Source organism: Sus scrofa, chromosome 7 (genome assembly GCF_054392235.1).
Source record: "Sus scrofa isolate SSC_HxYL_T2T_F1_AM1 chromosome 7, Sscrofa_HxYL_maternal_Yorkshire_Landrace_v2.0, whole genome shotgun sequence".
Lineage (NCBI taxonomy): Eukaryota > Metazoa > Chordata > Mammalia > Artiodactyla > Suidae > Sus > Sus scrofa.
In genome coordinates, this window is record NC_139389.1 from 101,586,645 (window position 1) to 101,614,057 (window position 27,413).

At 35.5% G+C, this 27,413-nt stretch overlaps 1 protein-coding gene across 44 annotated transcripts in view; it reads left to right on the forward strand.

Annotated features, from left to right (window-relative positions):
• GPHN (gephyrin) overlaps positions 1 to 27,413 on the forward strand; it is a 567,426-nt gene that overhangs the window by 176,605 nt on the left and 363,408 nt on the right. For all 44 annotated transcript variants that reach the window (NM_001243302.1, XM_084966151.1, XM_084966156.1 and 41 more), the window contains 1 exon segment: positions 26,743 to 26,800. In NM_001243302.1, the coding sequence (NP_001230231.1) occupies positions 26,743 to 26,800 (58 nt within the window).

The window sequence follows — 27,413 nt, forward strand, 5'->3', positions numbered from 1 at the left end:
CTGTCCAGTTTTCCCAGCAACACTTATTGAAGAAACTATCTTTTCTCCATCGTATATTCTCGCTTCCTTTGTCACAGATTAGTTGACCATAGGTCGTTGGGTTTATTTCCGGGCTTTCTGTCCTGTTCCCTTTATCTCTATTTCTGATTTTGTCCCTGTAACATACTGTTTTGATGACTGTAGCTTTGTAGTATAGTCTGACATCAGGAAGACTGATTTGTCCAGTTCCATTTTTCTTCCTCAGAATTCCTTTAGCTATTTGAGTTCTTTTGTTTTTCCATACAAACCTTAAATTTTTTTTTTTTTGTGATAGTTCTTTGAAAAATGCCACTGGTAGTTTGATAGGGATTTTGTTGAATTTGTAGATTGCCCTGGATAGTATAGTTATTTTGACAATATTTATTCCTACCAATCCAAGCATGTGGGTATATCTTTCCACTTGTTTGAGTCATATTTTATTTCTTTTATCTGTGTCTTACGGTTTTCAGATTATAGCTATTTTGTCTCTTTAGGTAGATTTATTCCTAGGTATTTTATTTTCTTTGATGTGATGGTAAATGGTATTGTTTCCTTAATTCCTCTTTATTATCTTTCATTGTTAGTGTATAGAAATGCAGCAAATTTCTGTGCATTAATTTTGTATCCTACAACTTTACCAAATTCATTGATGAGCTCTAAATGCTTTCTGGGAATTCCTGGAATTACACAATGGAAGTGAAATCCAACTAGAAACTGTGGAAATGACAAAGTGGAAATGAATCTGACTAGGAACCATGAGGTTGTGGGTTTGTTCCTTGGCCTCTCTTGGGGGGTTGGGGGCTGGCCTTATCGTGGGCTGTGGTTGGGTTGCAGATGCATCTCAGATCCTACATTGCTGTGGCCATGGCGTAGGCTGGCAGTTGTAGCTCCCATTGGATCCCTAGCCTGGGAATCTCCATGTGCCACGGGTGCGGCCCTAGAAAAGCAAAATAAATAAATAAATAAAATAAAAGTTTTCTGGTAGCATATTTGGGATTTTCTCTGTATAGTATCATGTCATCTTCAAATGTTGATAGTGTCACATCTCCCTTTCCAAATTGATTTCTTTTATTTTTTTTCTTTGATTGTTGTGGCTAGAACTTTGTAAGCTTTGTCGAATAAAAGTAGTTAGGGTGAACATCCTTGTCTTGGCCTTAGCGGGAATTCTTTCAGCTTTCTGCTGTTGGGAATGATGTTAGCTATGGGTTTGTTATATATGGCCTTTATCATGTTGAGGTAGGCCACTCTATGCCCACTTTCTGTAGATATTTCTTTTCTTTTCTTTTTTTTTTTAATGTCTTTTTGCCTTTTCTAGGTCCTCTTCTTCGGCATTTGGAGGTTCCCAGGCTTGGGGTCCATTCGGAGCTGTAGCCGCCGGGCTATACCAGAGCCACAGCAACGTGGGATCCAAGCCACATCTGCAATCTACAGCACAGCTCACAGCAACACCAGATCCTTAACCCACTGAGCGAGGCCAGGGATGAAACCCACAACCTCATGGTTCCTAGTCGGATTCGTTAACCAGTGCACCACAACAGGAACTCCTCTGTAGAATTTTTCATTAATCAGTGTTGAATTTTGTCAGTAGCTTTTTCTGCATCTGTTGAAATGACCGTATGGTTTTATTCTTCAGTTTGTTAATATGATGTATCACACTGATTGATTTTAGATATTGACAAATCCTTGTATCCCAGGGATACAATCTGACTTGATCATGGTGTATGATCCTTTTAATGTGTTGTTGGATTCTGTTTGCTAGTATTTTCTTGAGGATTTTTGCATTGGTGTTCATCAGTGATAATCGCCTGTAATTTTCTTTTTTGTGGTATCTTTGATTTGGGGAGTTTTCTTTCCACTGTAATTTTTTGGAAGAGTTTCAGAAGGATAGGTGTTAACTCTTCTCTAAATGTTTAGTAGAATGAATGCCTATGAAGTCATCTGGTCTTTGACTTTTGTTTTTTGGAAGTTTATTAATCACAATTTTAATTTCAGTTCTTGTGATTGGTCCATTCATCTTTTCTTTTATTTCCTGGTTCAGTCTTGGAAGATTGTGCCTTTCTAAGAACTTGCCCATTCCTTCTAGGTTTTCCATTTTATTGGCATATAGTTGCTTGTTGTAGTCTCATGATCCATTGTACTTCTGTGATGTCTGTTGTAACTTCTTCTTTATTTCTAATTTGAGCCCTCTCCCTTTTTTTTTCTTGATGAGTCTGGCTAAAAGTTTATCAATTTTGCTGTTCTTTTGAAATAACCAGATTTTAGTTTCATTGATCTTTTTAAATTGTTTCCTTCATTCCAATATCATTTATTTCTACTCTGATCTTTATGGTTTTTTCTTTCTGTTGTCTTTGTGTTTTGTTTGTTCTGCTTTTTGTAGTTCCTTTAGGTGTAAGGTTAGGTTGTTTTATTTGATTTTTAAGAAATTTTTCCTGAGTTAAACTAGTATCACTATAAACTTCCTTCGTAGAACTAATTTTGCTTCATCCTATAGATTTTGCATCTTTGTGTTTTCATTTTCATTTGTCTTCAGATATTTTTTCATTTCCTCTGATTCTTTCAGTGGTCTCATGGTTATTTAGTAGCATATTTTTGAGCCTGTACATGTGTGTATTATTTGCAGTTCTTTTTTCTTTCTTTCTTTCTTTTTTTTTTTTTTTTTTTTTGTCTTTTTCAGGCCCACACCCACCCAATGTATGGATGTTCCCAGGCTAGGGGCCTAATTGGAGCTGTAGCCACCAGCCTTCGCCACAGCCAAAGCAACGCGGGATCCAAGCTTTGTCTGAGACCTGCACCACAGTTCTCGGCAACCCGAATCCTTAACCCAGTGAGCGAGGCCACGGATTGAACCTGCAACCTCATGGTTACTAGTAGGGTTTGTTATTCACTGAGCCATGACGGGAATTCTTTTTTTTTTTTCCTGTAATTAATTTCTGTGCTCATAGCATTGTTGTCAGAAAAGGTGCTTGATAGGATTTCAGGGGTTTTTTTTGTTTTTTGTTTTTTAATTTACCAAGGCTTGTTTTGTGGCCTGTCTTGTTGCTATTGGGTAGAATATTCTATATATATCTATTAAGTACATCTGGTCCAATGTCTCATTAAAGACCAGTGTTTTCAAATTGATTTTTCTGTGGACGATCACTGCATTGATCTAAGTGGGCACCCCTTACTATTATTTGTTCTTTCGGTTTTTCTTTTTGTGTCTGTTAATATTTAAATTATATATTTAGGTACTTCTATATTTAGTGTCTATGTAATTATAATTGTTATATCTTCTTTTTAGATAAATGCCTTGTTCATTATGTAATGTCTGTCCCAGGACAGAGTCTTGGCTGCTGGTGGGTGGATTGTATCCATAGGCTGCAGGGCTGCAGTTTACTTGTGGCTGGTTTTTGTCTCCTGATGGGTGAGGCTGGTACCAAAGCTAGAGTAGGATTGAAAGAGGGCTGCACTGGTGCTCAGGTGATTGTGGGGCTGGTACTTGCTCACTGGTAGGGGGGAACAGATTCTTGAGTCTCTGGCTGGAAGACCTTGTGGATCCTAGTTCTAGAGCCTGTCCACTGGTATTTTGGGATGAGTGGTAGGCTTTCTGCTGGGCAGGACTGTGTCCAGGGCTAGCTGAGGGCTCAGTGAGTCTCAAGAGAGCTTGTCTGCTGGTATGTGAGTTCAGTCTCTGCCCATTTAACTGCTTGACCTAAAGTGTCTTATCTGTGGCACCTACAACTTGTTGAGCCAGAACAGGGCTGGATTCTGAGGCTGATAGCTAGAGGAAAGATTGAAAAATGGTGCTTTCCGTCACCGATGTCCACACAGTATTGAGAGCTTCCAGTAGTGGTTGCTGCTGGTAATTAGGTACCCAAGGTGGGCTACAATTGCCTCCTGCTCTTCCTGGAGACTCATCAAGATCAGCTCGATCTGACACAGGCTCCTTTCAAACTAGTGCTTCTGTCCTATGTCCTGGACCTTGTGAGATTTTGAGTGTGAGTTTAAGAGGTGAAGTTTCTATTTCCCCCAATTTTTTTGGATTTCTGAAATTAATCCCCACTGGCCTTTGGTTCCAAATGGTCTAAAGGGTTCTTCTTCCTAGTGCAGGATCCCTGGGCTGGGGGGTTTGGTATTTGATTTTAATCCCTCACTTCTTTCGGAGAACCTTTGTAATTGTAATTATTCTTCTGTTTGTGAGTCACCCACCCATTTTTATAGGAATTGACTATATTGTGACTCTGCTCTTCCTACCCATCTCCTTTGTTATAGGTCTTTTCTGGTCGGTTCTGGTTTGTGAAATCAGTTGTTATTTTGCAAAAGCTGTAATTTTGATGTGCCCCTTAGAGGAGGTGAGGTTAGGATCTTTCTACTCTGACATCTTGGCTAATTTCCCAGAAAATTACTTTAAAAATGAGCCATTAGAGATGAATTATATATGAGTATTTGAAGTAGAAATTTATTACAATTCTTTACTTTAGGTGAATTTTAATTTTAACAGAAGAAAAATATATAACATTATCAATCTGATCGAATAATATATACATTTTGAATTTTTATTTTTTAATCTATTTTAAGGAGATAAAACGATTTCTAATTGTTAATTGGAGATTGGCACTTACCATCTGTTTGGATTAAATCATGAGCCACTGTGCAGCTGCTGATCCTCAACATCTTCTGAAAAGAACTCAGGTGGAGATCAGGAGTAAGGCACTCTGTGCTCTGAGAGAACTGGCAGAACAGGTCTTCAGATAGATATTTTTAGGAGAAGATTTAATGAGCCCAGTTCTTGCATCTCCTCATACTTCAGAAAGCACTAAAATCCTTCATGGTGATCTGTGCTCTTCACAACTAGTAGTAACCTTCATGAGACTAGCAGCTAACTTCTGTAAAATGCATGGTTGTGTGTACCTCCCCCCTTCACCAGAATCACATATAGACTGACGTATGTGATTTGGAGCAGTATTTCACAGCTATCTGAATTGCTATCTGAATGAGGTTATATAGTCCTCATTTTTTTCCCCAAATAAAATTTAACTCTCAACTTTTAAATTGTGCATATTTTTCAAGTTAATATGATTAAAGTAATTTAGAGGAAAAATTTTATTTTAACGTAATGCTGTCTGTTGCCAATAGCCCCTTTTTTGTTTCCAATGAGAAAAGCTGGACATAGTAGAGTTGCTGCAGTTTTATTTCTGCAATTATAGCAGATGGTTACCATTATTATTCTTCTATAAAAGAAGAGACTAGATATTAGATAGTAAATTTATTCAGTGATTTGTTCATAGGTTTTTGTCTCATAAAGAAGAGTAATGAAAATGTGAGGCTTTTGATTAATGGGGGGAAAATCCATTGCTGTTATAAAAGTATATTAGAAAAGTTACCCTGCAAAAATGTTTGGGTCAGATACTTAAACACTATGCTTTTCAAAATAGTGTTTTTGAAAGAATTTTAATAACTTCAGAGATTTCTTATGATTTTAACTACAGAAATTTATTTCTTGTTTTTCACATAAAATTTTCCCTTTTTTCACTTGGTGTACTTTCCCTTTTATTTCTCTCCCTTAACCACCTTGGAGAAGTGTAGCTTAGTGTGAGTTTATCTAGGTTTTGATTAGTTGGTTGTATCAGTTATGATTCAACCAGGAAAAAGGAATCACTCTGGCTTTTGTATTTTCTTTTTTCTTTCTTTTTTTTTTTTAAATTAAGGTACAGTTGATTTACAATGTTAATGACAATTTCTGCTGTACAGCAAAGTGACTCAGTCAAAATTCTAAAATTTTAAATAGAAATCCTAGAATTGCCCTTTTAGATACTTACACTCTGGCTTTTTCAAGTTTTTTGCTGGAATTAGCAGGTTACAGAACTTATTGAAAGGCTTGAAGAATAAAAGTTAAGTAAGGCCTTTGGTAGACCTTAGTTTTCTGCTAACATTTACGGAGTCAGAAAGTTAAAATAACTTGAAGAATTATAAAGGTGTGATTATGGTTGCCTCCAATTCCAAATGGCTAATTTGTAAGAAAACACTTAGAAGGAAAGTTTTACAGAGTTTGCAGAAAAAATGGCAACATAGTAAGATATGAATAGAGGATATGGTTAATTTTTGAGACAAAGGTAAGCTCTATAAATTCTGTGCATGGTACAAGATAGCATTTTTCTTTAATGTTATGTTCTATGTGGCTGTTTCTTACCTTTTTCTTACTGGGCCTAGATATAGTGACTGTGTGGGAAGTTACCAACTTCTTGCTGTCTCATGTCAATGAATCCCAATCAGTTGTGTAACTTAAAAAAACAAAAACATGAATTATAGAAAGTAAACTAAACATGCCACATTTAGAGGAATGAAGTTATAGAATGTACATGAAAACGTTTTTTATTTAGGTAACATATTCAAGTATTATTAGTAAAAGTAAAAATATAAAGGAGAATATCCTCAGATTCTTAAACTACATTCAGAATTACCATTTGTTGATCAGCTTTTTTTTTCCCAGTAGAGCATGAAACAAAAAGAGAGATGGTTTCGTAGCTCATTCAGGAAAGTGCAAGAGTGCAAGTACTCATAATTAAAAAAAAAAATCGCTAATTTGGAGGGCTAAGTAATTTGTCTGAGTCAGTTATAAGGATGAGTCAGTGGTAAATAAAATTTTTCATAGAAATCCTAGAATTGCCCTTTTGGGTACTTACTGTTTTTCTCATTTAACCTTAGGTGAGATTATCTGTAGGAGAAAAGATTTATCTAATTCTGTAGCTGGATCCTTGATTCTGATATTAAAGGACTGTAATTATAAATGCCTGGACAGTGTTTATGTTCATGATTGTGACCAGCAATTTAATTAATCATGACAATGAGTGAAGTGAAGACAGGAAGAAAAGGGCTACAACTTTTTTTGAGTCAGATTGTGAACATAAGCCAACATTTAGAAAAACATTAGAACTCCGGAGTGAATTTGACCATGAAAAGCAAGAGAATTATGTTATTTGAGAATTGAAAAACTTCATAAATTTGTTCTTTTAATTATCTAGAGATCAAGTAGTTTGGTCTTTTCCTGGGACGTCAACCTAACCCATTTTAAAAAAATCTCATGAGCTCCCATCATGACTCAGAGGAAATGAGGACACAGGTTCAATCTCTGGCCTTGCTCAGTGGGTTAAGGATCCAGTGTTGCCCTCAGCTGTGGTGTAGGTTGCAGATTCAGCTTGGATCCTGTGTTGCTGTGGCTGTGGTGGAGGCCTGCAACTACAGCTCTGATTGGACCCCTAGCCTGGAAACCTCTATATGCCATGGGTGTGGCCCTAAAAATAAAAAACTCATTTTTTTCCTTTAATATCACAAATACTTATTCTTTATTCTAAGAAAGCCAAAACTGATCTAAAATGGAATTGCAAATTTTTATTTCCACTCTGAATTTTTAAATAAGTAATTATGAAAATCATTAATACTTATTGCAAATGGGAGTAAATAAGAATCATAACAAAGACATTATCGTCCTATCCCCCCACCCTTTTTTGCTTTTTAGGGCGAAACCTGTGGCATATGGAATTTCCCAGGCTAGGTCAAATCGCAGCTGCAGCTGCTGGCCTATGCCACAGCCACAGCAATGCCAGATCCAAGCTACATCTGCTGCCTACACCAAAGCTCACAGCAACGCTGGATCCTTAACTTGTTGAGCGAGGCCAGGGATCAAACTTACATCCTCATGGATACTAGTTGTGTTTGTAACCCATTGAGCTGCAATGGGAAGTCCCCTACACTTATTTGTTTTAGATATTTTAAGTTTGTTTCCGTAATAAGTACTTTTCCTGGTATTTTTATGTTGTGTGTGTTTCTTGTATTAAATTTTACTTTCATAAGAAAGATCTGTTGATGAAGAATGCTACTATGGTTGAAAGAAATAAAATTTTTGCTTTCCAGTTTCCAAAGGTTGGTTTAGGGGGCTAACTTAGATGTTGTATGTGAAAGTATTTCTTAACCTGTAAGTATCATACAAATGTTATTGTCTTTTAATTCATTCTCTACTGAATAGTCATTTAAAACTGACAAGCGTATTATATATTTTTGTTTCAGATCCTAAATCAGGAGTCACAAAGTCATGTGCCTATTAAGAGTGTATTAGAGTGGCTGTATGCAATAGAGGTTTCTTTGAAGATGGGGCTGTTCTGGGTATACTTTCCCATATTAAAAGTATAACCACTAATTATAGGTGAATGTTGGCCACTTGATATGGATTAGTATGACTGAGAAACCCAAGTATTTAAACAACTTTAAATAATCACATGTAGCTAATGGCTGCCGCATTTGGATACCACAGAGTTTGAGAAACACTAAATTCTATACAAATAAACCCAACATTTCAAAGATTTAAGTTTTATTTCTTCTTCATGTACTAGTCCAAAGTGAATATTTCTCTGTGCCTGGGGAAGGTCTTCCTTCTTCATCTTGTGGCTTCATCATCTCTTAAAATCTTGGAAAACTTTGATCTTAGATGATAAATGAAAGAAAAGTCCACTTTTAAAAAACGACAGAAGTCAGAAAGATCACTCTGCTGAATTCAGTTAATGAGGACTGAGAATGTGGTCATATCTGGATCCAAGAAACTGGGAAATATAGTCCCTGGCTAGGCACCCAATATATTTGATACCATGGTAGGAGGAACACAAGTTTTGATGTTAATTTCTGCCACAAAAGACTAGGCAAATAATATACAAAAGTGAAATTGGCCAAATGTCAGTGCATGTGCATTCACTGTGTGAGAGGAGGCAGAGCTATGGCATGCCCTATACATAGAGAAATTCCCATTCATCATCAGCCAGTATTATGCTGTCTTAGGTGGAACCAGTGCTGCTAGCACTTTTAGTTTTATGGTTTTGTGGTTTTGTTGGTTTTTAATGAAAATCTGAAATCCTTGTTTTTATGTGAAATATCTCTAGTTTTGAAAGATTATGAATGAAACTGCTGCAAACATTCATTTATAAGTTTTCTATGAACACGTATTGTTTAACTCTTAAGAAATTGTCATATTGTTTTCCAAGTTGCTGTACCACTTTATATTCCCACCAACTTTATATGAGAATTCTAGTTGCTCTGCATCCAACACTTGGTGTTGTCAGTATTTTTTATTTTAGCCATTCTGAGAGGTACAAATGGTATCTCATAATGGCTTTTGTTAGCTAATATTTGTTAACTAATCATGTTGAACATATTTTCATGTGCTTATATGCCATCTGTAAATATCAACTTTGGTGAAGTGTTTATTCACATCTTTTACCTATTCATGTATCTTCTTTGTAAATATATATACAAGTCCTTTGTTAGATTTGTGATTTGCCAATATTTTTCCCCAATCTGTAGTTTGTCTTTTCATTTTCTTATAGTGTCTTTTGCAATTTTGATGTACTCTTTGCCTAACTCTTGTTCACAAAGATTTTTTCCTGTGTTTTCTTAGTAAAATTTTATAGATTTATTTAGTATTTGTATAAGGTATGAAGTTTAAATCAAATTTCATTTGTTTGCATATGGATGTCCAGTTGTTCTAATACCATTTATGGAAAAGGAAATTGAATTTTGTAGGCAACCAGAAGGATATAAGTGAAGAAGATACTTACTAACTTCTGTATTTTCACTGGGAACTTCCTATAAGACTTTATAATTCCCATTTTGTAGCAAGTTCATTTGCTAAAATGTGTTGTCTTTCTTCCAAAATTGCAATTTTAAGCAAGAACATATTTTTTTTACTAATGCTTGTCATTAGTGAATTCTAACTATGCTATTCATATCATTAGGTTATGAATATAAATATATAACCAAATACCTAGAGTTTATCTTCTAGTAAATAAACTAGTTATCTTCTAGTTAATAAAGACTATCAAAAAGAATGTAGAGGCAAATGTTTTAATACTTTAAATGTGTAAACTATGTAGTTACTTTGGACTTTTATGTACACAATTGTTCCAACATAAATGTGCCTTAAAATCTCCCTAAAATCTTTCAACAGTCAATAAACCAACAAATACTTTTTGAGCATTTATTTTATAGAAATTGTGTTAGGTTCTGTGAAGATGTAAAGAGGTCATATAAAGCTTTATTTCCTCAGGAATTGTATACTCAAATTGACATAGAGTAAAATCTAGACCTACAATCTCAAATGTCTTCAGTTTCCAGACAAGTATCATAAATTTGCCAGGTTGCTGATATAATGGAGAATTAAGGAGGATTAGGACTTAGGTTAACCTAAGAGATCATTCGGTGATCAAAGGCATTCACATAAACAAACAAACATACATGCAGTCATCCAAAGAAAGCACTTTAAAAGTCTGAATTAAACATGGCCACAAGTTTGTGAAGGAACCTCTGATATGGGGCTTAAATCTGTAGGTGTCTGGAAGGACTCATCTTGGAAGGAGTGCCTTCACAAACATATGCTTGCAGGTGCATGTGTACACACACGGCTTTCTTTTTCTTTTTCGTTTTTTTTCTTTTTGCCTTTTTTAGGGCCGCTCCCGTGGCATATGGAGGTTCCCAGGCTAGGGGTCTAATCAGAGCTGTAGCCACCGGCCTATACCACAGCCATAGCAACGCGGGATCCGAGTCACGTTTGTGACCTACACCACAGCTCACGGCAACGCCAGATCCTTAACCCACTGAGCAAGGCCAGGGATCGAACCCACAACCTCATGGTTCCTAGTTGGATTCATTAACCACTGAGCCATAACGGGAATTCCCACACATGGCTTTCTTTGGTTAAAAAGCAAAATTTTCAAATTTCTCATTAGGTTTATATATAGATAGTATGTATGAGTGTGTGAGTGCATATGTGCTTCTGTATTTCCTATGGTGAACATAGTCATTTATTCTCTCTTACATTTCCTAATTGGTCACTATTGGTATTTTGATTTTTATGTGTTAACCTTATTTGTTCCTTTTAACATGAATTTAATTACAACTAAAGATACTGTGCTTTCCTGACTTGTTCCTCTTTTAATAAGAATGCTTCTGGCATCTCACCATTTAGTACAATGTTATTTTTGATTTGTTATATATCCCCTTAGGAAATTTCCTTCTATTCCTAATTTACTTGAAACTCAAGTTTTGCTTATTTAAATCAGGAGTGGATATAGAGTTTTATCAAGTACTTTTCCATGATCTTTTGAGATGAATTTATGTTTTTTCATTTATCCTGAACCCTACTTTAGAGATAAGTCCCAGAGTCCCAAGGCCTAAAAAATTAGATATGTTATTTATTCCATACACTGCTAGAGTCTACTTAGGATTTTTCCATATTAAAAAGACCTTAACTTGGTTTTTTGTTTTTTGTTTTTTCATCTTTTTAGGACTGCACCCATGGCATATTGAAGTTCCCAGGCTAGGGGTCGTATCGGATCTTCAGTTCCAGGCCTGCACCACAGCCACAGCAACGTGGGATCTGAGCCGCCTCTGTGACCTGTACCACAGCTCAAGGAAACTGATCCTTAAGCCCCTGGTTGAGGCCAGGGATCAAACCTGCTTCCTCATAGATGCTAGTCGGGTTCCTATAGGAACTCTGTAACTTGGTTTTAATACTGAATTGATGTTAGCTTTAGATAATATATTGGGCAGCTTTCCATCATGTTTTAGGCTTTTGAATTGTTTATATAGCACAGGCGTTATCTATTGAGTCACTGTTTTATAAGATTCACCTATAGAAACCATCTTGCTTCTGATTATGATGCCCTTTTAGAAATGGATTTTACTTGTCATTTTAATCTCTTTGTTGCTGACGTTTGAAAAAAACTTTTAACTTCATCTTGTGTCAGTTTTTATAATTCATGTTTTCATAGGAAATCTTCCATTTCCTTTATATTTTTTAAATGTGTGACCATAATATTGCCTATAGAATTACTGGAAAACTTCATATTTTGTCTTTTGTTAAATACTATTTCTTCTAAGTCAGTGCTCTTCTCACTAAACTGCAGTATTTCTTATAAGATTTTGCTTATTTTATCTGTTTTTTATAAATCTATAATAAGAAAATACATGTAATTTAAGGTCATTTGATATCCAGAAATGTATATAATAGTTCAATTTCTCTATTGAAATAGAGAAAATAAAGTATAGCTAAGCAAAATAAAATTTTATGCAAAAACCTGGAGTTAGAGAGTTAAGAGTTTTATTTATTTTCTAATCATTTTAAATTAAAAATAATTTTTATTCATTTTAAGATCATATCTTAGTCCATATTTATTATTATTATTAAAATGAACAAATGTTATTTCATCTTTTCTTAAATAACAATAGTAATCATTTTCCCTAGCATTTAGACTTTACAGAATATATGTATCTATATTAATTTGCTTCTTACAACATAGGTGTGAGATGGGCAGGCTGGTCGTGATTTTGCTTATGTTACCAATGATAAAATCTGGCTTTCATGGAAATTAAGCAGTTTCCCTAAAGTCTTATAACTTGTTGTTAGTAAATGGAGCTGTTATTAGGCTAGGCTTTTTTGATTCTTCATTGGGTATTTTACAGACATAGCTCTACCATGTGTTTCAAACTTTCTTTAAAGTATTAAGTGCAAAAGGTTTATTCTTCCTTTAAACAAAAAAAGTCCTGACTATTCTTCCTTAATTTAATTTTCCCTGCATCTCGATACAAGCATCCCTCCCTCTACTGTGTTTTGCAGATTTTTTTTTTTAATATATTGAAGGATTTCAGCAACACTGTATTGTCAGACTATGGTTAGTATTTTTTAGCAATAAATTATTCTTTAAGCTATGTGTACCCATTGTTTTTTTGGACATAACACTATTGCATCCTTAATAGAGTACAGTTTAGTAAATATAATTTTTATATGCACTGGGAAACCGAATATTCATGTGACTTTCATTGTAGTATTTGCTTTATTGCAGTTGTGTGGTGCTGAACCCACAATATCTCTGAGGTATGCCTGTAGTATATTTTTTCTTCTTTTTTTTCATTTTTGCTGTTTTTTTCTTGTAGTTGCTTTTTAGTCTCATAACGCTATGGTCGAGAAAATGCATGGGGTAATTTCTTTTTTTTTTTTTTTTTTTGCTATTTCTTGGGCTGCTCCTGCAGCATATGGAGATTCCCAGGCTAGGGGTCCAATCAGAGCTGTAGCCACCGGCCTACACCAGAGCCACAGCAACGCGGGATCCAAGCCATGTCTGCGACCTACACCACAGTTCACTGCAACGCCGGATCGTTAACCCACTGAGCAAGGGCAGGGACCGAACCCGCAACCTTATGGTTCCTAGTCGGATTCGTTAACCACTGCACCACGACAGGAACTCCTGCATGGGGTAGTTTCAACTTTTTAAAATTTACTAAGGCTTGATCTGGGGCCCAAAATGCAATGTATTCTGGAGAATGTTCCATGTGCACTTGAGAAGAATGTATATTCTGCTGCTTTGGGATGGAATGTTCTATAAATATCAGTTAAATCTATCTGGCATAGAGTAGTTTTAAGGCCTTGTTTCTTTGTTGATTCTCTGTCTGGATGATCTGTCTCTTGATGTAAGTGGGGTGTTAAAGTCCCCTGCTGTTACTGTGTTGCTTTGATTTCTCCTTTTATGGCTGTCAGCAGCGGTTGCCTTATATATTGAGGTGCTCCTGTGTTAGGTGCATATATATTTACAATTGTTATTTCGTCTTCTTGGATTATCCTGTAATTATTAGGTAATGTCTTTTGTCTCTTGTGACTTTCTTTATTTTAAAGTCCTATTTTGTCTTCTATGAGTATTGCTACTCCTGCTTTCCTTTGATTTCCATTTGCATGCAATCTCTTCTTCCATCCTCTTGAGTCCATACATGTCCTTGAGTCTGAAGTGGGTCTCTTGTAAACAGCATATATAAGCGTCTTGTTTTTGTATCCATTCAGCCAGTCTGTGTCTTTTGGTTGGAGCATTTAATCCATATACTTCAATGTAATTATGGATAAGCATGTATTTATTGCCATTTTGTTAATTGCTTTGAATTGTTACTTTGGGTCTTTTTTTTGTCTTCTTTTGTTGTCTTCTCTTGTGGTGTGCTGACTATCTTTAGTGTTGTGTTTGGATTGCTTTTCTTTTTTATGTGTGTGTCTATTGTACTTATTATTTTGTTTTGCAGTTCTCTTATTTTCGAATGCATTTTCCACGTTCCACATTTGTCTTCTCCTCTTCTCATGTCTGGTAGTTTTGATATCATTTTGTCAGTGGATGATTTTCTGCCTTTATATTATCTTTGTCTTTACTTCTGCTTATGTTCTCTTCTAGGAGCTTTATTGTTTCAGTTCTTCCATTTAGGTCTTAATCCATTTTGAGTTTATTTTTGTATATGGTGTTAAGAAATTTTCTAATCTCATTCTTTTTTTTTTTTTTTTTTGTCTTTTTGGCATTTCTTGGGCCACTCCCGCAGCATATGGAGGTTCCCAGGCTAGGGGTCTAATCGGAGCTGTAGCCACCAGCCTATGCCAGGGCCACAGCAACTCAGGATCCAAGTCGCGTCTGCAACTTATACCACAGCTCACAGCAACACTGGATCGTTAACCCACTGAGCAAGGGCAGGGATCGAACCCGCAACCTCATGGTTCCTAGTCGGATTCGTTAACCACTGCGCCACAACGGGAACTCCTAATCTCATTCTTTTAAATACAGCTGTCCACTTTTCCCAGCCCCACTTATTGACATGACTGTCTTTCCTCAATTGTATATTCTTCCTTCCTTTGTTATAGATTAATTAACTATAGTTTTTTAGATTTATTTTGGGGCATTCTGTTACACCCATGCACCTCTTTTTGTACCAGTCCCATGATGTTTTGGTTACTGTAGCTTTACAATATAGTGTGAAATCAGGGAACATATCTTTATTTTAGTTTAGTTTAGTTTTCTCTCTAGATTGCTTTGGCTATTCTAGGTCTTTTATTATTCTATGAAAATTTTAGAATTACTTAGTTTTGTGAGAAATGTCATGGGTATTTTGAAATGGATTACATTAAATCTATAGATTCTTTTGTGTAGTATGGACATCTTAACAGTATTTTCCCAATCTATGAACATGGGATAGCTTTTTATATTTTTTGTATCATTTTCCATTACCTTCATCAGTGTCTGTGGTTTTCAGATTATAGGTTTTTCATCTCCTTGGTCAAGTTTATTCCTATGTAATTTATTCTTTTTGAGGTGATATTATGTCGGAATTTTTTTTTTTTTGGCTTTCTTTTTGATAGTTCATTATTAGTATAGAGAAAAGCAACATATTTCTGTATATTAGTGTTGTTTCCTGCAACTTTACTGATTTTTTTATTCTAATAGCTTTTAGGTGGAAACTTGAGAGTTTTCTACACAAAGTTCTATGTCATCTACAGATAGTGACAGTTTTACTTCTTTTCTTCCAATTTAAATGCTTTTTTTTTTTTTTTTGTTCTGGTAAATTGTTTAGTTCTGTTTATTTTTTCAGAAGTTTTCTATTGCTCTTCAATTGAGACTAGTCCATATGCTTTGTTTTTTTTTTTTTTAATTTTTGTATCTCTATGAATTTTGGTGCAATAGTTACCTATTGCAGTCTTGAAGGAATGTGCATATATTGGAAAAGACCCTATACAGTCTCTGTGTGCCCAGTGCCTTTGATGAGAAAGATGGATTTTACGTGAACAGAAGTCATGTCTTTCCTCAGGGTGTGCTTGCAGCTATCACCTTGGAAGGGTTTGGGGCTAGACTTAGTCTCTGGCCAGAACCAGTGTAAGACAGTGCTTCCCCTTCTTCAGTGGCCCTCTCTTCCCCATCAGATGTGGGGCTGGATCCCAAGTTTCCCAAGAAGCCCTGAGCATTGATTACTAGCTGTTTTGGTTTTCTTTTTTTCCCTTAAAGCATGTGCTCTCTTCTCCTAGTACCGCATCCTTGCCCCAGGGGAGCAGTCCTGGAAAACAGCCCTGTTGGCGTTGAGTTCATGATGGAGTGTGGGCATTGGAAGGTTGGCCACAGAGTCCAGCCTCCTTTCAGTGTGCTAACTTGCAATGGCAAGCCCCCTGCATCTGTGTCTCCTTTTGCCCTTAGAACTGCACATTCTCCCCTTCCCACCTCTCTACCACCTTTCCCCCATCTCAGCTAACCCTGCACTGTGGAGGTGCCTCAGGGCAGATGGAACCCACTTGGCCTCTCAGTGTGTATTGGGATGCAGGCTGTGGCAGTTTGACACTGTCAGAGATTAAGATTGCTTCTGATTAGCTTTTTGAGTAAGAACCAGCATTGGCCATCCTGCTATGCTCAGACAACGCCTTGGTCTGAGTAATCACTGCATTCTACGCTCAAGTTCATTCCAGTGTGGCAGCCTTCACTCCAGTGTGGAACTGCAAGGTGAAGTAAGTAGGGCTGGAGCATTTGCTTAGTTCAGGCTGGGGTGCACACAGGTGTGGTTATGGAAAACTGGATATCTACTAGTACTGTCTTCAATTCTCTCTCTCTCTGTTCTGTCTTGGGAGCAAGCCACTGCTCGTGCATTTCTCACAAACAGAGTCTATGCTGCCTACAACCCTCCTGTTAGTCCTATTGGGCCTCCAACCAGCCAAGAGGGCTCATCTTCCCTCTGTGGGACCTCAGGCCTAGGGCACCCTATCTGTGACTCAAACCACTTACTCTCCAAGGTGGATCTCTGCCCCTATAATCTCCCTTTTCTTCTGAGTTCCCTTCCTGGGGCACAGGTCCTGACCTTGCTGCTTCTCTTCCCTTGTTACTTAATTCGCAGTAGATCTGTCTTACAGCCTTTGCTGTTCAGTAATCTTTATGTCAGTTTTCAGTTAGTTTTTAGCTGAGAGTTATTCCTTATGAGGAAAAGGTGATTTCTACATCCTCCTACTCCACCATCTTGCTGAAAAAGTCTAGAGACACTGCTTTTAACAAAGGAGTAGCTGGAGTTCCCACCGTGGCACAGTGGATTAATGATCCAGTGTTGCTGTAGCTGTGTCTTAGGTTGCAGCTGCAGCTAGAATTTGATCCCTGTCCCAGGAACTTTCATATGCATTTGGTGCAGCACCCCACCCTCAAAAAAAAAAAAAAAAAAAAAACACAAAGGATTTGCTGAAGATATTGGTGAAAAGTCACATGTCTGAGCTCCTTTAATTACATTCATTAATTTACCGGAGTGCTGATTTATCAAACTTCAAGAACTTACTATTTTGCCAGCTATACAAACTTAATTTAAAATACAGTCTGTACTTTCATTATCTAGTGGGGAATATAGAGATCTCTTAGGCTGATGATTACATTAATGGGACAAATGGTATAATGCATATATGAGTAAGACTATTCAGGCACAGTTTATGAGGTGCTTATTTCTGCTTCTCAAGTTTGTAAAAGTCTTCTAAAAATGATATTTGACTGCAGAAGGATGATTTGGAGTTTGGGGGATGGAGAAAGTATCTAGGATATAGATAATACATATAAAACAAGGAACTGCTGTATGCGATTACAGATAATTGAGCATGGCTAGAACAAAGAGGTGCTGTGAAAGGGTGACAAAATGAAACAAGAAATGGACTCATTAATTTATAAATGGAATTCTCATAACCCTTGTTACAGTATTATCCATTAATTAAAAATAAAGATATGGAGTTCTTGTTGTAGCTGTGGGTTAAGAACCCAACATAGTATCCAGGAGGATGCAGAGTCCATCCTTGGCCTTGTTCAGTGGGTTAAGGATCTAATGCTGCCACAAGCTGTGGCATAGGTTGCAGATATGGCTTGGATCGAGTGTTGCAGTGGCTGTGGCATAGGCCTGCAGCTGGAGCTCCAATTCCACCCCTAGGCCAGGAGCTTCCATATGCTATAGGTGGTCATAAAAATAAAAAATATGGCTATGATACATCAAAAATTACATTTTATTTATTTTTGCCACACCCACAGCATTTTGAAATTCCCAGGCTCAGGTTCGAACCCATTCCACAATAGCTACAAGACCATTCAGTGACAATGCTACATCCTTAATCCATTGCACCGTAAGAGAACTCCAAAAATTACATTTTAGAAAGGTGAGGAGGATATTGTTAAAACTGTGGTTAGAAATGAGAAAGTCTTAAAGTACTGAAGTGGAAATGAAGGAATAGATATTTTCCAGATAAATTAAGGCCAATAAAAATATGACTTGGTCATTAATTGTTGTAGGGACTGAGAAAGATAAGGACATTTAAAAGATTTCCAGGCTTCTGACATGGACTACTAGATCAATTAACTTTCATTAGAACAAAAATTTGGGAAAACTGTAAAGGAAGCAGATTTGAGTTAGAACACTAAAATATTTCTGAGCAGCTTTGCATTAACTTTAAATATTCCTAATGAATTTGGACTATTTTTTTTTTCTAGGATAGTTTCAGTAATGGCAATAATCACTATTTATAGTTTCTTTATTTTTATTAGATAGATTAATTCATTCAGAAAAGTCATATAATTAGAAGCCTATTAAAGGAAATTATATTAAGGAAATAGATGTATTATCACTTTAATACTCAAAATAAATGAAGAGAGATGAGCACAGTCATGTTTCAGAAGTGAATTGCAGATAATACACAAAAGAACACATGGAACATATTACAGGATAAAATGAATATAAGGCCACCAAAAAAAAAGTCTCAGTAAACTTAAAAAGATGGAATTCATACAAGATATGACCTCTGACCACAATGGAATGAAGCTAGGAAATAACAGCAGAGGGAAACTAGAAAAAATTCACAATATGTGGAAATTAAACAATTCACTCTTTTCCCTTTTCTGTTCTTCTTCTTCTTTTTTTTTTTTTTTTTTTTTTGGCTGCTCTCCAGCACATTGAGTTCCCAGGCCAGGGATCAAATCTGAGCAGTAGCTGTGATCTGTGCCACAGCTGCAGCAACCTCAGATGCTTAACTCACTGCACTGGGCCAGGAATTGAACTCGCATCCCTGCTACTGCAGAGATACCATTGGTCCTGTTGTGCCATAGCAGGAACTCCAGATAATTCACTCTTAATCATTGGTTTAAAAAGAAATCGCAGAGTAGTTAGAAAATACCTTGAGACAAATGAAAATGAAAACACAACATACCAGAACTTATGGGGTGCAGTGGAAGCACTACTCAGAGGGAAATTAATAGCTGTAAATGTCCACATGAGAAGAGAAAAAAACATCCTAAATTAATAAACTCTAACTTTATACCTTGAAGGACTGAATAAGAAAACCAGCAAACTTAGCCATGGAAACATAAAAGTGGGAGCATAGACCTGTACAGAAGCAGACTTATTTCATGCTACATAATTGTTATCAGTCAACTAGATTGTTATAAATTTAGGATATTAAACCGCCCATGATAGCCACCAATAGAATATCTAAAATGTATAAAACAGGAAATGAGGGAATCAAAACGATTCATTACAAAAAGGGAAAAAACTCAAAGTGAGAATGCAATAATGCAAGAAAGGGAGACAGACAGGGAAAAAAATTAAGGAATGAAAGAATAAGGATTAAGTTGGAGATAAAGGAAATAGAGAATAGAAAAATGATATAGCATCAGCAAAAGCAAAAAAATGTTCTTTGAAAAGATTAACAAAATTGACATACCTTTAGCTAGATTAATGAAGAGAAAAAGAGAAGACACTAAATGAATCAGAAATAAAGATGGAAATATTACTATTCAAATAAATGAAAATGATTTTAAAAAATACTGTGAACAATTGTATGCCAACAAATTAGGTACCTAGATGAAATAGGCAGATTCCTAGAAATAAATAAATTACCTAAACTGACATAAAAACAAATGGAAAATCTTGGAGTTCCCATCGTGGCGCAGTGGAAATGACTCCAACTAGGAACCATGAGGTTGTGGGTTCGATCCCCGACTTTGCTCAGTGGGTTAAGGATCCAGCGTTGCCATGACCTGTGGTGTAGGTTCCAGACTCGGCTCAGATCTGTGGCCGGCAGCAACAGTTCCTTTTAGATCCCTAGCCTGGGAACCTCCATATGCTGCATGAGTATGGCCCTCAAAAGACAAAAAAAAAAAAAAAAAAAAAAAAAAAAGAAAGAAAGAACAAATGGAAAATCTCAACAGACTTTTAACAAGTAAACATATTTTCAGTCACTAAAAACTTCCCACCAGGGAAAAGTCTAAAATCAAATTACTTCATTGGTAAATTGGTCAACAAAACATTTAAAGAAGAATTAACAGTGATGCTTTTCCAACTTCCAGAGACCAGAAGAGGAGAGAATACTTTTTTGCTTTTAAGAGCTGCACCCAGGGCATATGGATGTACCCAGGCTAGGGGTTGAATCAGGACTACTGCTGCAGACCTATGCCATAGCCACAGCAACACGAGATCTGAGCTGTGTCTGCAACCTACACCACAGCTCACAGCAGCAGTGGATCCCTGACCCACTGAGTAAAGCCAGGGATCAAACCTGCATCCTCATGGATACTAGTCTGATTTGTTTCCACTGAGCCACAACAGGAATTCCAGAGAATAATTTTTAATTCATTTTATGAGGCTAGAATTACCTTGCTACCAAAACCAGAGAAAGACATCACCTGAAAGAAAAATTATACAGCAAAATATCCCTTATGAATAGAGATGAAAAAATACACAGGAAAATATTAAGGCATTGAATTTAAAAATTATTAAAAGGATTATACAGGGAGTTCCCGTTGTGACGCAGTGGTTAACGAATCTGACTAGGAACCATGAGGTTGCGGGTTCGGTCCCTGCCCTTGCTCAGTGGGTTAACGATCCGGCGTTGCCGTGAGCTGTGGTGTAGGTTGCAGACGCGGCTCGGATCCCGAGTTACAGTGGCTCTGGCGTAGGCCGGTGGCTACAGCTCTGATTAGACCCCTAGCCTGGGAACCTCCATATGCCGCGGGAGAGGCCCAAGAAATAGCAACAGCAACAACAACAACAACAACAAAAGACAAAAAGACCAAAAAAAAAAAAGGATTATACATCATGCACATAAGATTACCCCAGGAATTCCAGAGGAGTTAAACATAAAAAAATTAATCACTGTAATATACCATATTAACAGAAAGATTGAAAAACAAAAAACCCACGTGATCATCTCATTTGATGAGATGTATGTAACAGAGAAAGCATTTAGCAAAATTCTTTTATGATACAACACTTAGAAAACTAAGGAAACTTCCTTATTATAATAAAAGGCATTTGTGAAGACCCCACAACCAACATAATTTTCCATTGTGAAAAACAGAAAGCTTTCCTCTTATATCTGGAACAAGATGAGGAAACCCTTAATTACTGATATTGAACATTGCATTGGAAGTTCTAGTTAGGGCATTTAGACAAGGACAAGAAATAAAAGGCATCCAAACTCTTAAGTGGGAAGTAAATGGTAACATGTTACTTAATGGTAATATGATCCTGTATATAAAAAATCATAGATAATCAGCAAGAAAGTTACCTAGTCAATAAAGAAGTTCAGTAAAGTTACAGGGTACAAGATCAGCAAACAAAAACCATTCATTTCTATACACCAACAATAAACCATCTGAAAAGGAAATTAAAAGCTACTCCATTTCAAATAGCATCTGCAAAATAAATAAATGTCTAGGAATAGATTTAACCAAGGTGATAAAAGACTTCTGCACTGAGAACTATGAAATTTTGCTGAAAAAAATTAACAGCTAACTAAAGGCATCCCCATGTTCATATACTGGAAGACTTAATATGAAGATGTCAGTACCACCCAGTGTGATCTGTAGATTCAGCGTAATCCCTATCAAAATTCAAACTGCCTTTTTTTTTTTCAAAAATGAGAAAACTGTATTTGAAATTCATAGGAAATTCCAAGGAGCCTCAAATAGCCAAAATAATCTTGTAAAAGAAAAGCTAAATCGGAGGGCTCACATTTCCCAATTTCAAAACTTGGTACAAAGCTTGCAGTAATCAAAGCACTGTGCCACTGGCATAATGGTAGACCAATAGAATAGAATTAAGGATCCAGAAATAAATCCAAATCCATGGAAAATTGATTATAACTTGGAACAAATCCAAGAGTGCCAAGTTAAAGCTGTGACAACATCTTTGGGAAAAAAAATCTCTAACAAATATTGTTAAATTATTGGTTTTCCCACACAGAAGAATTAACTTGAACCCGTATTTTGTACCATGTAAGTCAAAATGGATCAATTTCCTAAATAGAAGAACTAAAACCTTAGTCTTAAAAGTACAGCATTAAATCTTCAAGACCTTAGATTTGGCAGTGGATTCTTATACATGACACCAATAAGGTGAGCAACAAAAGAAAAAATACATAATTGACTTCACCAAAATTAAAAGTTTTTGTGCATCAAAGTGTATTATCAAGGAGTAAAAAGACAACCTACAGAATGAGAAACTATTTGGAAATAAAATATTGGATAAGGGTTTAGTATCCAGAATATAAGAAGAACTGCTATAACTCAACAGCAAAAAGACAAACAACCCAAATTAAAATTTGCCAGGGACTTGAATGGATATTTCTTGAAAGAAGTTATACAAATTACCAATAAGAATTTGAAAAGATGCTTACATTATTAGTTATTAGGGAAATGCAAGTCAGAACTACAGTGAGTCACCGATTTACACCCATTAGGGTAGCCATTAAAAAAAAATAGAGGAGTTACTGTAGTGGCTCAGCAGTAACAAATCCGACTAGTATCCATGAGGACACAGGTTCAATCCCTGGCCTTACTCAGTGGGTGAGTGCTCCAACACTGCTGTGAGCTCTATTGTAGCTTGCAGATGTGGCTCATATCTGGTATTGCTGTGGGTGTGGTGTAGGCTGGCAGCTACAGCTCTGATTTTACCCCTAGCCTAGGAATTTCCATATGCTGCAGGTAAAGCCCATAAAAAAAATAAAAAATAAAAAACAAGTATTGGTGAAGATGTGATAAAGTGGAACAGTTATACATTGTTAGTGAGGACATAAAATTGTATAGCCACTGTGGAAAACCATTTGGTGGTTCTTCAAATACTAAACATAGAATTACCATATAATTGAGTAATTCCACATCCTAGGTGCATACCCCCAAAAACTGAGACTCAGATAGCTCTATGCTAATGTTTATTGCAGCATTATTTACAGTAGCCAAAAAATGGAAATGATCCAGTTGTCCATTAACAGGTGAATGAATGAACAAAATGTATGATATACATACGATGGAATATTATTTGGGCATAAAAAAGGAATGAAGTTCTGATACGTGCTACGACATGGAATAACTTTGAATACTTTTTGCTGAATGAAATTTTCCAAACACAAAAGGACAAATGTTGTATGATTCCTCTTCGGTGAATTTCCTAGAGTAGTCAAATTCATAAAGACAAAATTGACTAGGAGTTACCAAGGCCTGGAACAAGAAAAATGGGAGTCATTCATTAATAATTACAGAGTTTTTCTTTATGTGATGGGTGGATAAATTTTGGAAAGAGATAGTAATGATGGTTGCACATCATTATGAATGTAATTGTATACTTAAAAACGGATAAAATTCACATTTCTTAAATATATTTATTACAGTGAAACAGAAACCACTTGACCATAAGTGTGATGTTTGTTTCTGGACTTTGAGTTGTTCTCTGTTGCTTTATATGCCTATCCTTATGCTAGCAGTACACTGTCTCTTGCTTATTGTACCTCTGTAGTAACTTGAAATCAGAAAATAGAAATCCTCAAGCTTTCTTCTTTTCAGGATTGAGTGTACTATGTCCCTTGACTTTCTACATAAATTTTAGAATCTTGGAGCTGAGTTCTTAAGCCCAATCTGCCACTACTAGAAATGGGACCTTCGAAAAATTGCTTGTCTCATTTTGTTTCATGATCCTTATTATAGGATATGAGAGTTAAATGAGAAAAAATGTATAAAGCCTGACATAATGCTTGGCATATCATAAATACTCAATATACTACCAGTGGTAGTATTAGTACCACTATAACTACCACTGTTACTGCCAATGTGATACCACTTTTATATATTGACTAGAGTAAAAGAGCACTCTGCCTCCAGAGTATATTCTTCCTTTAGTAATGAAAGACGTGTGTTGTTAGAGAAAGAACATGAAGTTTGGAATCAGTTGTCCTGAATGCAGTGACTAGAGGGTACTGATGGTATGTTAAATTTATAGATGTTTTAAACCTAGAAGTGTTTCAGGATGCCATGAAAATAGAAATGTCATTTTCAGAAATCACTTTAAGGCTGGCAAAGTTACCACTAATTTGGTTATACTAAAGAAATAGGAAAAAAAGGTGGGCCGAAGTAAGTTTACTCTTGAATTTTTTTAATTAACTGGCTTATGACACTTCTTTACTACTAGATTGTTTCCTATTATTGGAATTTTTTCCTGGTGTTTATATCAGCTTTAATCTCCTTTCTCATTAATGTGTTTAATATAATACAGAGGCCCTTCCTCCATTTTTAGCTACTTGATCAAATGATAATTCTACAATAGTTAACACACTATTCATACACATACTGTTTGTGTCATATGTCCATTTTGATCCAGATAGAAATATATTAAATCATGTATTTTACCTGCCTTTTTAACAATTGAAACCATCATCATTTGTTAGAAGTTTATGTAGGATTACCAATATGGAGGCCTACCTTGCTTAGTTTAGGATTGACTTTTGGTCAGTGCTGAGCAAAAGAAAAATGAGTTGTTGAAGTAGAATTGAAATTTATCCTAGCAGCATTATTTTCATTTTTCGTGCAAAAGTCAACCATTATGACCATGGCTTCTTTGAATCATTATTTTACTAAAAAATTGAAACTGTTTCTGTAATCCACTTTCCCATTTTTGTAACAGTTGTTTTAGACTGTTTTTATTATAAATAGTTTTTTTAATAGTGATAGGTGCCTTTTAAAAACTTACTTTGAAATAATTTTGAACTTTGAACTTCTGTCTAGTTCTGTTGTAATACCTTAATGCTTTATATTAAGATATTTTTTACTTATCAGATATTTTTATAGATATTCTTTCCTATAAGACAATGATTTTTTTTGCATCCTCATTGCCTGGATTGTATCTATTATATAATATGATCTCAATGGATAAAATGCTGACTTCATTATTTGCAAGGCTATAAATTGAAGTCCTCAAGTTTTCAGTAGTCATTTTGCTCTAGTGTCTTCATTGTTATCCCACAATATCAACTTCTAATTGAATAATTTTAATGATTGACAGTGAAAGTGTCTTTTAAATGCCTACTCTAAACCTTTTACAGAGAGTTTTGTTTTCAGTTTAGCAACACCCAGTGCTACTCCTTTATTAGTATTCACTTTTCTATCTTATATAATATGAATTAAGTTAAATTTCATTAGTGTTTCCATCATTCAGTCATAACACTTTTAAGTCTAGGAAATAATTCTCAAATCAAGACCTGAGCATTAGTTCCATTGCCAAGAATAATTGGTATTATTAAAGAATTTTAAATAATAGTTTTCAGTGAAAATCATTTGATTAGATAGTTTTTTTAATGAAAATCAGGATGGCATTTATTAATTTACATTTGAGACTGGAGATAGCCTAAAGTATCTAGAATATGCGAGTGACTTATTTATGATACTCTCTTTTCTGATATCACAATACTTAAAAAGTCAAATAAGTAATCAGGGAGTTCTTTTTAAGCCCTGAGTTAGAACCAAGGTAGGTAGGTAATCTTGGAGTTTAGGAACGTAGAGCACCTGTCTGATAGAGACATGATAGTAGCCACTAATGCACATCATATTTGTAACTTAAAATTCTCAGGAGCCGTATTTAAAACTAAAAAGAAGCAGATGAAATTAATTTTAATGATGTACCTGTTTAATGCCATACATGTACAATGTTATTTTAACATGTAATCAATGCTTTAAAATTTATCTTTGTTATACTAAGTATTTGAAATCTGGTATGTATTTACATATGATATATGTCTTAATTAGCTCCTTCACTTAACCAGCTCTTTCAATTATTTGGGAAAGTTACTGAATCTCTCAGGGTCTCAATTTCCCCATTTTTTATAATGGAGACAACTGTAAGAATCAAAATAGATAATATATGACACGCCTGACAAAGAATAACTGTTACATAAACTTAGCTGTTTCCTTAAAAACATTTCATACAGTTGAACATGACATGTAATGACATCACTGCCTCAAGGCAAAGTTTATATCTTGGGGATTAAATTTGTAACCCTCAAACGCTCATCTCTTTTCCAAGGGCAGTACTGGGCACACAGACTTCTCTCTCTGCCTCCTTGTTCAAATATTTTTGGAAGGAAGCAACATCAATATTGATTTAGTAGTTGTTACAGGTGTGCTTCACTGATGCAAATGTTAATAACAGGGAAAACTATGGTGGGGGGGATCTATGAAAAAAATCTCCTTACTTTCTGCTTAACTTTTTCTATAAACCTAATACTAATCTAAATAAGTAAAGTGTGTTAATTAAAAAAAAAAAAAAGCAAACACCTTGTGTCCTATTTTTCTTGATACACCTTAGTTGTGGCAGAACCCTTCAGTAAAAATGGCAGTTTGAGCATCATTAAAACCAGCAATAAAAGAAGTTTAATTATGGTTAAATGTCTTTCAGGAGTCATTCATCATTTACCTCTTTTTAGCTACTATATGGAAAACCAAAGTACAAAATATTTGTTTTTCCTCCATGATTATTGGGCTGGGTAGTGGGCAGTTATTGGTGACACTGATGCTAATGGCAGAAACAGTCCATATTTTTCAGTACACTTTTACTGGTTTTGAGAATGTTTTTTTCTCCTTATTTCAGGTTGGGTGGGACTATATCAGCATACAAGATAGTACCAGATGAAATAGAAGAAATCAAGGTATAGTATGGCGTTTTTCACCTCTACAAAGACTTAGTATCTTGACAGGAAGGTGCACGAAGAATTGTTTTATCTTATTCTATTGAATCTTTGGGTGTGTTAGGACATCATTTAATTCCCAGTTATCCTATTTGAATTTAAAAATAGATATCATGTAATCATCATCATATTTCATTTACAACCATCAATACATTTCTATGAAATATATTAGGAAAATCAAAACAGGAACCCTTTCTTGTAAAATTCATGAAAATCTACTTAAGAAAGCATAGTATAAGCATTAGTGTGCATAATGGATTTTTTTATCTTGTTTTAATTTCCTTATAAGCTTTCACCAATTATAAATAATATTGGTCTGTTAAATATTTTCTGGTTCCTTTGATAACATAGTAGGCCAATTTCAATTTACAATTTATAGTACAATAAATGAAAAAAATGACCTCATTCTTTAAGTCTTCAGCATTATTATATTCTTCTGTCTCCAATACGTTCTAAATACTGTGGGCTATTAGTCCTCTGGCATAACATGTGACCCTTGTCTCAAAGCAGTTAGCAATGATGAGGACTGAACTTACTGTCTATTACGTAAATAAAATTTAGCAATTGGATAGCA